The following is a 12,648-nucleotide window of genomic DNA, read 5'->3' as shown; positions in this document are numbered from 1 at the left end:
ACTAAACCAACTGCTTGTCGCTGTCATTTGTAGCTAAAGCAAGTGTAGCTAATCTCTTTCCACAGGCTTCCTATTCTACTCACAGCAACTCCTCGCAACTACTCATGGCAAGTGTAAATAAAATAACTTTCTTATTCATCACATCTTTTGATGCAGTCTATTGCAGTTGGTCATCGGGCATGCTCATATCACCAGGACAGTGACAATTCAATGAACAGTGCAGCCCAACTTCAAATATAGTCCAACTGTTCCCTATGTGGGGAGTAAAGAAATGTGAGGGAAATCATCCCTGATGCTTTTTTCAATATTGTGAAAAACTCGAAATTCTGGATTAAAAAAGGGTCAAATTCTGTGGGTCTTTCCTGTCTTTCATATCCAACATCTTCTTTAAAAATTCAGTTGGAATCGGTCAGGTTACCATTATGGAGATTTTGGTGTTGTGTGTGATGTGTAACTCGTTTAGAAAAACAGGAAAAGGCTTCATATTATTATAATATAGATAAATTCACGGTGCATTTTGTGTTGCATGCAGGCAGAAGAGGCTATGCTCCTTCCTCAAACTGATTCGTTATCATCAGGCAGCAGAAGAGCCGCCCCCTTCACCTCATCTGACTCTGCCAGAGGGCATGCCAGGACTCAGGAGACACTCCTACTCCCCAGAGAGCCGGTCAATCACAGCCATGCCTTGCTTCCAGGTGACTGATGCAGTAGAAACTGGGCTGTTGTAGTGTAAAAGTTGTAGTGTCAATAAAACAATCTTCTTTTTTTAATCATCGGGATTTAAAAATGATTATTTACTCTGAAAAAAAGTACATTTTTCCACAAGCTATTCATTGTGTTTGAGCTCACTCACGTACGAGGTCTGTTAGAAAAGTATCGGACCTTTTTATTTTTTTCAACATCTATATGGATTTTAATCACGTGCAATTACATCAGACAAGCTTGAACCCTCGTGGGCATGCGAGAGTTTTTTCACGCCTGTCGGTTACGTCATTCGCCTGTGGGCTGGCTTTGAGTGAGGAGTGGTCCACCCCTCCTGTCGGAATCTCTTTGTCTGAGAACTTCCTGAGAGACTGACGCTTTGCTTGATCAAATTTTTTCAAAGACTGTGAGGCACATCGAAGTGGACACCATCTGAGAAATTCAGCTGGTTTTCTGTGAAAATTTTACGAGGCTGATGAGAGATTATGGACTGTTGCTGTCGCTTTAAGGACTGCCGCCGCTGTCTGCCTGTTTCGAGCTAAAAGCTTCCAAATTTAAGCCTCTTTGACCCAGGACGTCGTGAGAGAACAGAGAACTTTCAGAAGAGGTCGGGATCAGCAGTTTTATCCGGACAGTCACTGTTAAAGGATATTGTGTGAATGAAAGAAGGTGCGGACGGGTCCGCGCGTCGGGACGCAGCTGGCACCGCGCGCCGCCACAGGAAAACACCTCCGTTGGAAGCCTTAAGGACAAGTTGGAACATGTCCAGCTGTTAAACAATTTCTCAGATACTCACTCAACTGAAACCATCAAAAGACGCCTGGTTTTTACAAATGGTTATCAACACAGAGGTGTTTTTCCTGTGCCGCTGCACCGCGCCGGCTGTTGTCCCGACGCGCGGACCAGTCCGCACGTCTTTCATTAATAAATCTCCTTTAACAGTGGAATGTCCGGATAAACTGCTGATCCCGACCTCTTCTGAAAGTTCTCTGTTCTGTCACGACGTTCCTGGTCAACAGAGGCTTAAATTTGGGAAGCTTTCAGCTCGAAACAGGCAGACAGCGGCGCCTCAGGGCGCATCGCAACGTCCCGCTCCGTGGGCAGTCCTTAAAGCGACAGCAACAGTCCATAATCTCTCATCAGCCGTTAAAATTTTCACAGAAAACCAGCTGAATTTCTCAAATGATGTCCACTTCGATGTGCCTCACAGTCTTTGAAAAAAATTTTGATCAAGCAAAGCGCCCAGTTTCTTCTCAGGAAGTTCTCAGACAAAGAGATTCCGACGGGAGGGGTGGACCACTCCTCACTCAAAGCCTCCTCACAAAGATGTAATCGCACGTGATTCAACTCCATATAGTTTTTGAAAAAATAAAAAGGTACGTTAGTTTTATCACAGACCTCGTACATCCACACTGAGCAAAGGGACAAACACTGTGTCAGCTGCAGAATTAGCTGGATAAATTAATCTGTTCGTAATTAACAACAGATTTTTTTTTTAAAGAAATTGTTTAGAAGACAATTTACAATTTCTCGGATAGTCACACGACTGAAAAGCCACCGAAAGCCGTCTGAATCTTCGAATGGTGGAAGAGGGGGCAATCATTTTTCAGAGTCCAGCATGTCCTGTGAGATTTCAACACGGAGTTGCTTTTGCTCCGTCAGCAGCTTCGTGCCGAAGCATCGGCATGAATTTCGCTGCAACTCCTTTTCATGGCCAAATCTTCTGTCACAGTGGAATGTGCCGAAAAAGTGCTGAGTCCACCTCTTTCGCAATTTCTCGGATAGTCACCACGACGGTCCTCCCGCATCACCACAGCGTTCACTTTGGGAAATGATCTGGTCATTTCAGCATGTTGATGGCTGACTGGAGCGCAGCACGCTCTCCACCGTTGTATGGACGTCTTTAAAACGGTTGTACCGCTCCTTAATCTGTGTGATGCCCAATAGGATCGTCACCAAAGCCATCTGAATAATCCCGAATGGTTTCCACTGGCTGTCGCCCAGTTTCTGGCAAAATTTGATGCAGTCGCGCTGCTCCAGTTGTTCCGCCATTTTCCTTGCAAAGAAAATCCGACGAGAGACTACACCCATCTTCACACAAAGGCTGCTTACAAGCAAATGACGCAATCGACAGGCGTGAAAAAATTCACGCATACGCACAAATGTCAAGGTTGGCTCATGCAAGCACACGTGATTCAAATCCATCAGGTTTTTGAAAAAAATAAAAAGGTCGGATACTTTTCTAACAGACCTCGTATACATGTGGTGTTATTTCATGCAGTGTTTGGTTGTATCAAACACCAGAAAATGACTAAATTAGATAGCAGCTAACGCTACAAACACAGCTTACCCGTTTGTCTCACTCGCATCCGCCGTGGCTTCTTCAACGGAGTGTTATAGTCCAATCATTTCTCTGGGTAAAGATCCGTGGTGTGGGTTTTTTTGTTCATAAAATGAAAAGAACAGCCATAGGGACGTTTGGGTGGATTTTTCAAATTCAGCGCTTTTAGCCAGCACCGGAGATCCTCGTCTTTCAATGGAAGAGGGATCAAGTTAAATGCTCGTCCACAGCACTCAGATCTCTCCTTTCCATGTTCAAAACATCATTCTGAAAGCGATAGTTTCCTCTTTTTTCAGTTATTGTGGCACCCACAAACTGAACAATTAATGCTGCTCAATGTTCGGGCACTTGTAGCATACTGTGTTCCCACGTAGATAATCTTTAGAAGCAGTGACAAACCAGAAGTTGTTTGACAAAATGGAGCCACCCACCCTGACTTCCTGAATAAAGTGAATACAAATGGTCGGCATAGCGGCACAGTGGCTTAGTGGTTAGCACTGGTGCTTCACAGCAAGAAGGTCGTGGGATCGCTTCTCGCCCTTTCTGTGTGGAGTTTACATGTTCTCCCCGTGTCTGTGTGGGTTTCCTGTGCAATGACATTTGTGTACAGCATGATTTATCAAACATAAAACAAAAATCACAATTCAAACTCCAAATAGAAATGTATCACACAATCAACAATATAAATAACATGAGGGGAAAAAATTTTCAATTATTTTCATGTATATAGCACCAAATCACAACAAAGCTGCCTCAAGGTGCTTCACACAAGTAAGGTCTAACCTTACCAAAAAAACATACACCAACATAAAATTAAATATTCTAGTATATGCTGACATCTCCTTAAGTCTACAAACACAAAATAAGTCTGCACACTGAGGCCACAGCACACAGGAAGGCACGTAAGGTTTACATGTTAGGTGTCTGTAAAATGTCTTCAACTACTTTGCAGGGTTAAACTATTTTAAAGTGGTTTTAAGATGTTCTCATTTTAACATCTGTAGATGACCTCTCTTCTGAACAGTTATTTGAAGATATCTCCTTGTAGTAATGGGCGTGTGACATTCTATAAAGTATTTTGTTAATTTGAAACCTATTTAAGAGATAATTTAACATTAAAAGGGGTGGTCAGTTCAGCTTTCATCTGGTCACTTTAATGTCTCCTTTAATATATCGGCAGACGGTCAGAGATCACGTGTTAATAAATAAAGTGGTAAATTTTAACAGCTCTGTGTGTGAATTATATCTGCTGTGATATCAACCTCACCGTGTTGCTATCAGCTTAAATTATTTTATTTCCAGCTCCAAAGTATGAGTGCATGTACAATGTAATTTCCTAAATTGAACATTATGGGATGTTTGTGTGTGTCGGTACAGATGACTGATCCATGTGATAGTGTCACACGATGGAGCCATCAATCTGTCGCACATGCGTGTGTGTGTTGTTAATGGAAAGGCCCATCATTAGCAGTTTAACCTTGTGCGTGTTTGTGTGTGTGGGTGGGGGGGGGGGGGGGAGGGGGGATTGTAAATATGCCCTGGTTTGTGTGATACAGAGGCAATTCTGTGTGTTTATTTAAATGTTTCTCACAGTTGTACAGTCAAATGCCCCCAAGCTTCCAATGAAATACGTTGCCAGGTTTGCATTTTATAGGTAATTTAAGGCTGGGACATACAGACAGACTTTATTGTTCCAAGAGTTATTTGTGATGTCATCCTCAATACATGAAAATAACATCACAACTAGGGCTGCAACAAACGATTATTTGGATCATCAATGAATCTGATGGGGTTTCGACACGATTAATTGATTAATCGGATTAGCGGGGAATTTTTAAAAAATGTGCCAGGGAGACAATTTTTCTGTCCTTCCATCACTTTATTTAACAGCAGAACATTATTTGAAAACTTAAAATACTTGAAAATCAACAAATCATCAAATGTCCCTTGACTGTTGAAATATAAAATAATAAAGAATAAAACAGTTTATAATAAAGAACAAAAATAATTATTTCAAATGGCATTGCTTTATCAAAGTGCTGAGTTGCCATAAAACAACATTGAAACATATAAATGTTATAAAATATATGGTGAAAAAAGAGATATTTTTGTTGCTGCAAATGACCAATTAGCATAACCAGTTAACATTCAAGAAATCAAAAACTGTAGCCTGACTCATTATATGTGCAACATTCTCTGTATAACTTGTAAACTATGTGGTCATTTCACAATGACACATGTGACTCATGTCTCTTTCTCTAAAATTGTATTGTAGCATTATTAGTTATTATTACTATTATTATTGTTGCTATTACTATTAATATATAAATAAAAATAAATTAAATATTATTATTTGTAATACATTTGACTCTTTTACAACAACAAACGCTGAGTCATTAATTATTATACAGAAAACAAATGCACAAACATGCTGAAATGCCAGTAGCTTAATGCTAACTTTAACATTGAAAACGCCATAGACATGCTAACGCATTAGTATCGGTGTTAGCATAAAATACATCTATCAACTGTTTCAGAAGACCATAACAGGTCAGTTTAACATTAAAAAGGTAAATATCCTCACAGACATATGCTTCTTAGTGTTTTAGTGGGGAAAAATTAAGATAAAGTGAAATAAAACAAATAGAAACCAACGAAGCAGCAGCTCGAAGCACTCCTTCATTGGTTCAAGATTCAAAGCAAAGCTCGTTTGATTATATGGAAGAAACGAAACATTTGCGGTAAACAAAGTTATTTAGCAACTAATCAATGACTAAATTAGTTGACAACTATTTTCAAAATCGATTAACTCGATTATGTTTCAGCTCTAATCACAACCACATGATATTAACCCTCTGGAGTCCAGGGTATAATGGCCGTTTTTGACTACTTTGGTTTTTAACATCATAATTACCTTAAATCTGTTTACTTTGCTTTGTGTGGTGTCATTTTTTTCAGCACAACTGTGTGACATTACAGTTTTTCTTTTCTTCTGACTTACTGTATTAACACAATGAACCTAAATTCACACCAAAAACATATAATCTGAATTGAAAAATGTTTGTTTTTTTTACTGTTAAAATCACAAACGTGTTTAACAAACCCTTTTTATAACTTAGAATGTAACTATAAATTGTCACTCACTCACTCATCTTCAACCACTTATCTGCGATCGGGTTGCGGGGACAACAGCTCCAACAGGGGACCCCAGACTTCCCTTTCCCGGGCCACATTGCTACAGTGGTTTATTCCTGACATTATTAGCACAGTTTGATTTTGTTTGTGTTTATATATTTGACAGTGCGGTGGTCAGAGGATGCAGATTTATTTGGACATGACAGGATTCGTTACATTTTATTTTTCTTGTTTGCCTTCATTACATCACTTGGTGCTCTTTTCTAACTTCCAATAATGGTTCCACTGACTGTTGCATCTTTTTTGTCTGGGTTGGCCTGAACCTGAGACTTGATGGACTCAACAGATTTGTTAATCATTCTAACATTAACTTGATTGATTCCGTGTTGTTGCACATAATTTGTCCTCCATCACCTCATCCGCAATGGGTGTGTGTCTCTAACCGCCACATTTTAGGAGCCACTAGTAGGTGATGAAGGATTAATAGCAGATACTCCACAACATCCATTAAAATGACCAGTTATTCTTGTGACCTTTTAACCCCTTCTAAGCTGTATATCCCACACACTCACACGTTCATCTTCAACTGCTTAGTCCAATTAAGGGTCGTGGGGAGCTGGAGCCTATCCCAGCAGTCATAGAGCGTGAGGTGGGGTACACCCAGGACAGGATGCCAGTCTGTCGCAGGGCCACAAACAGACAAACAAACACATCCACACCCACTTGCACACCTACGGAGATACTGACATGCCAAATTGAGGCGAGTGGTAGGGGGTTAAAGGAGGGTTTTCATGCCTGAGCATCCTCATGTTTGTCTTCCAGGTCCCTGATTCACATATGACTAAAGGCCACATTATGAGCAAATCACACAAATGACACTAAATCATTTTTCATTATTAATGGCACCGAGCAGCAAGATAAAGTCAGCTATTAGCTCTGCTGGGGCACTTTGTCAGACCTGCACTCCACCGGATTCTTTAGGAAGCCTTCATTTTGCATGTGTGTGTGTGTGTGTGTGTAGTGATGAGATAGGATTTGTCATGACATAACATATACAGTCATTCACATAGTGCAGTCATTTGCGCCACCTGTGTTAAAACCGCGCTGCCCCAAAACACAGTCACCTTGGTTCAGTGATTACCTGCGTGACCTCAAGTATAAGGCTAGAGGTCTAGAATGGAAATGGCGTAGTTCAAAATTAGAAGTATTCCACCTTGCGTGGCGTGATGCTATCTTAGACTGTAAGCATGCATTACTGGCTACAAAGCGGACCTATTACTCTGATCAACAAAAACAAGCAGAACTCAAAGTTCTTGTTCGACACGGTGGCAACACTTATTCATGGACAACCACCTGTAGTTCGCTCTCCTTTAACAGCACAAGTTTTCTTGGATTACTTTGAGAAGAAAATAGAAGACATTAGGTTAAACATATCCCAGCATGCCTCAACCCAGCCACGACACCATGCTATTGAGGTGGATGCAATTACTGAGGTATTACCTAGATTTAAAGAATTTGAGAGTATCTCAGTAGGCATGCTGATGAAACTCGTAGCGTCAACAAAAAGCATAATCTGCGTATTTGATCCTATACCAACAAAACTGTTTAAGGACCTGTGGGCCACTCTTGGGCTGACTGTGCTGGAAATTATTAATCTCTTATTAACGTCTGGATCTGTTCCTAAATGTTTCAAATCTGCAGTGATAATACCATTACTTAAGAAACCTAATCTTGACCCTAGTGTATTAAAAAACTATCGGCCGATACCAAATCTATGATTTTGCTCTAAAATTCTAGAAAAAGTGGTGTCACGGCAGATCATGGACTATCTTACTGAGAATAATCTTTTTGAGCCACTGCAGTCTGCTTTTAGAAAATATTGTTCCACAGAGACGGCTTTCACTAAAGTGGTGAATCATCTTTTGCTTGCAATGGATTCGGACATGACTACAGTTCTGTGCTGTTAGATCTCAGTGCTGCATTTGATATTGTGGATCATCATATTCTACTTGATAGGCTGGAAAATCATTTTGGGATTACTGGGAGCGCCGTTGCATGGCTGACATCATACTTGACCAGTCGTTCTCACTGTTTTGTACAGTAACACTACCTCTAACCTTAGTTAAAGGTACCTCTAACTATAACTATATATATATATATATATATATATAATATACCACCAGGCAGTTATATAGCACCCCTTGGGTACACATTGCGGGGTTTTGGGATTACCTTTCACTGCTATGCTGATTATACTCAGTTGTACATGCCGATAATTGCTGGTAATTTCATTCACATAAAATCCTTAGAAGATTGCCTTGCATCAGTGAGAAGTTGGATGTCTAGAAACTTCCTACTTTTAAATTCTGATAAGACTGAAATGGTGGTCTTGGTCCAGTGAGACACTGGCATCAATTTGACCAGTTAACGCTTAGCCTAGGCTCGTGTGTAATACATCACACTGACAAAGTGAGGAACCTTGTGGTAATTTTTGATCTTACATTGTCCTTTGACCTCCACATTAGAAATATTACGAGGACTGCTTTCTTCCACCTGCGAAATATAGCGAAGATTCATCCCATCCTGTCTATGGCTGATGCTGAGACCCTGATCCATGCGTTTATCTCTTCTAGATTGGACTATTGCAATGTTCTATTTTCTGGTTTACCGCAGTCCAGCATTAGGGCTCTCCAATTGGTTCAAAATGCTGCAGCCAGACTTTTGACACAAAGCAGAAAGTTCGACCACATTACACCCATTTTAGCATCCCTTCACTGGCTTCCTGTCCCAGTGAGATCAGATTTTAAGGTTCTGCTACTAGTCTATAAAATTGTTCATGGACTGACACCTCCCTACCTAGCTGACCTAATTAAACCTTACGTACCAGCCCGGGCTTTGCGTTCTCAGGGTGCAGGGCTATTTTGTGTCCCTAGGGTGAATAAGAAGTCTGCGGGTCACAGAGCTTTCTCTTATCATGCCCCTGTTCTGTGGAATGATCTCCCTGTGTCAGTAAAACAGATTCTGTGGAGGTTTTCAGGTCCGGACATAAGACGCACTTATTTTCCCTTTCGTATGGCTAGCATACTGGCATAGTATAGTTCTGCACTTTTTATTCTTTTAATTCATTTTATTAGGAAACAGAGCATGCCGCGGCCTCAACTTTACCTAAATTCTGGGTCTTTTAGTGAAGCTTAGGGCTAGTGGCCAGCGATCAGCTTAGCATCCTGTTTTTCTTGTTGTTTAATGCTGACAGTTTATACTGTATTTGTTGTCTTTCTGATGCCTGATTCTGTTTTTTCTCTCTGTTTAAGGTGCAGTTCCATCCAGAGATGTGTGGTATTTGTGCTGGAGACCCTCCTGTCCTGTGCACCAACAGCATTTCTTGTATATTTGTTTTGTGAATTGTTCTGTAATTTGAATCTGTAGCATGGCCCAAGCAGAGGGTCACCCCTTTGAGTCTGGTCTGCTTGAGGTTTCTTCCTCAGAGGGAGTTTTTTCTTACCACTGTTGCTCTGAGGGTTAGTAAGGTTAGACCTTACTTGTGTGAAGCACCTTGAGGCAACTCTCTTGTGATTTGGCGCTGCATACAGTGACGAAAATAAGTATTTGAACACCCTGCGATTTTGTAAGTTCTCCGACTTAGAAATCATGGAGGGGTCTAAAATCATCTTAGGTGCATGTCCACTGTGAGAGACATAATCTAAAAAAAACAAATCTGGAAATCACAATGTATGATTTTTTAAATAATTTATTTGTATGTTACTGCTGCAAATAAGTATTTGAACACCTGTGAAAATCAGTGTTAATATTTGGTACAGTAGCATTTGTTTGCAATTACTGGGGTCAAACGTTTCCTGTAGTTGTTCACCAGGTTTGCACACACTGCAGCAGGGATTTTGGTCCACTCCTCCATATAGATCTTCTCTAGCTCTTTCAGGTTTGGAGTTTCAGCTCCCTTCAAAGATTTTCTATTGAGTTCAGGTCTGGAGACTGGCCAGGCCACTCCAGGACCTTGAAATGCTTCTTACGGAGCCCCTCCTTAGTTGCCCTGACTGTGTGTTTGGGGTCATTGTCATGCTGGAAGACCCAGCCATGACCCATCTTCAATGCTCTTACTGAGGGAAGGAGGTTGTTTGCCAAAATCTTGCAATACATGACCCCATCCATCCTCCCTTCAATACTGTGCAGTCGTCCTGTCCCCTGTGCAGAAGAGCACCCCCAGAGTATGATGTTTCCACCTCCATGCTTCACGGTTGAGATGGTTTTCTTGGGGTTGTTCTCATCCTCTAAACATGGTAAGTGGAGTTGATTCCAAAAAGCTCTATTCTGGTCTCATCTGACCACATGACCTTTTCCCATGCCTCCTCGGGATCATCCAGATGGTCACTGGTGAACTTCAAACAGGCCTGGACATGTACTGGCTTGAGCAGGGGGACCTTGCTGCCCTGCAGGATTTTAAACCATGACAGCATCATGTGTTACTAATGTAATCTTTGTGACTGTGGTCCCAGCTCTTTTCAGGTCATTGACCAGGTCCTCCTGTGTAGTTCTGAGCTTTCTTAGAATCATCCTTACCCCACCAAGTGAGATCTTGTATGGAATCCCAGACCGAGGGAGATTGACAGTCATCTTGTGTTTCTTCCACTTTCTAATAAATAATCATAACAGTTGTTGTCTTCTACCAAGCTGCTTGCCTGCTGTCCTGTAGTCCATCCCAGCCTTGTGCAGTTTTGTCCCTGGTGTCCTTCGACAGCTCTTTGGTCTTGGCTATGGTGGACAGGTTGGAGTGGGATTGATTGAGTGTGTGAACAGGTGTCTTTTATACAGGTAACAAGTTCAAACAGGTGCAATTAATACAGGTAAAGAGTGCAGAATAAGAAGGCTTCTTAAAGAAAAATTAACAGGTCTGTGTGAGCCAGAATTCTTGCTGGTTGGTAGGTGTTCAAATACTTATTTGCAGCAGTAACATACAAATAAATTATTTAAAAAAAATCATACTATGTGATTTCCGTATTTTTTTTTTTTTTTTTAGATTATGTGTCTCACCCCTCCATGATTTCTAAGTGGGAGAACTTGCAAAATCGCAGGGTGTTCAAATACTTATTTGTCTCACTGTAAATAAAAATAAATTGAAATTGAAAAATTTGCAGAAGCGCGTGAATTCATTAGAGTTGACTCTGTGTTTTGATTTGTGAAAGAACAACTGTGATGATTTTACCACCAAAACTCACCAGAAAATAAAAATATTGAGAAAGTAACAATTTAGTCTTTTCAGTACAAAATACTCCTCAGTGAAAGTGTCTCACATTCACTCGTTCACCACTGTCAGAGTAACGATGGCGAGACAAGCGCTGTCTCTCACCTCCGTTACCCACATTGACCTGAACGATGGGGGGATTGAACCTATAACCCTCTGGTCTCAAGCTCACGTCTTGGTTTTTTATGTTTTGTTTTTTTTTGTGTGTGTGATTATATCTTGACAAAGCAGAGATGTTGATTATGCTGCAATCTTGGTCTGAGACATTTCTGTAAGTTTAGTACCTTTTTGTAGCCACCTGACCACAGATCACCTTCACAAGCTTCAATAATCCTAAAGCGGCTTCATGTCTTGGAGGTTTTTTTTTTAAGTTTTATTCAATTAATATAAGCTGTCGAATATTTGAAAATACTCAATACTTATTTCTGACTTGGCGTCTTCTCTACCAGGTGTTTGCAGCCTATGACTTCACGGCAAGGGGAAACCACGAGGTCTCTGTTCGGGCCGGTGAGCCAGTTCTAGTCCTGGAGCCCCACGACAAGAAAGGGAAACACAGAGTGGAGCCTGGTGGCGACGAATGGGGACAGAGAGGCTATGTGCCTTCTAACTACCTCACCATTTGTCGCACAAGGACGGGGACACTTGGTCGCGCCACTCCTTACTGATCAGAAGGCTGGAGGAAAGACAGCATGTCCCTGCAGTATGTGACTAATACTGTGTTGAATGCTTCTAACTGTGTTATCACACTGAAGGCGTCCTGCTTTTCAAAGTACCAACACTTATTTTCTTTTAAGTTTTCAGTATGGAAGTGAGTCTTTAGAGACAAAAAAAAAAACAATATGAAGGACACCACCTGCAGGAATGCTAAAGGTTTTGAAATGCCATCAGACTGTGGGCGTGATCAGTGTCTGACATATATGAAGTTAGAAGGGATTCAGTGGTTTGCTGAAGGACACTGTAGTAGCACTTTTCTGTGAAGGTTCGCTGACAGTGGTGCCAATGACAATGAGAAAATGATGCCAAAGACGGGCGATATTCTAGGAGAAGACATGATGATCCTTTAGCCACATCCTGTGAGCTTCAGCCAGAGGGAAGGATCTTCAGACAACTTTATCGATCCCTAAAAGGGCAATTCATTTCACAGCCAATTACCTCAGACAAATATACAGCAATTAATCCACAATTATTACTCGTTGAACGTAATAATGACACA

General features: G+C 41.1%; 1 protein-coding gene across 1 annotated transcript in view; it reads left to right on the top strand.

Annotated features, from left to right (window-relative positions):
* Positions 1–12,308, top strand: part of arhgef37 (Rho guanine nucleotide exchange factor (GEF) 37) — a 100,841-nt gene extending 88,533 nt beyond the window's left edge. The window contains 3 exon segments of the mRNA XM_034182324.1: positions 533–553; positions 556–695; positions 11,885–12,308. Coding sequence (XP_034038215.1) covers positions 533–553; positions 556–695; positions 11,885–12,100 — 377 coding nt within the window. The 3' untranslated portion in view covers positions 12,101–12,308.
* The last annotated feature ends 340 nt before the right edge of the window (positions 12,309–12,648 follow it).

This window comes from Thalassophryne amazonica, chromosome 11 (assembly GCF_902500255.1).
Source record: "Thalassophryne amazonica chromosome 11, fThaAma1.1, whole genome shotgun sequence".
NCBI classification, from domain to species: domain Eukaryota; kingdom Metazoa; phylum Chordata; class Actinopteri; order Batrachoidiformes; family Batrachoididae; genus Thalassophryne; species Thalassophryne amazonica.
Note: the sequence above shows the minus strand (reverse complement) of the source record. Positions and strands in the feature narration are given on the sequence as shown.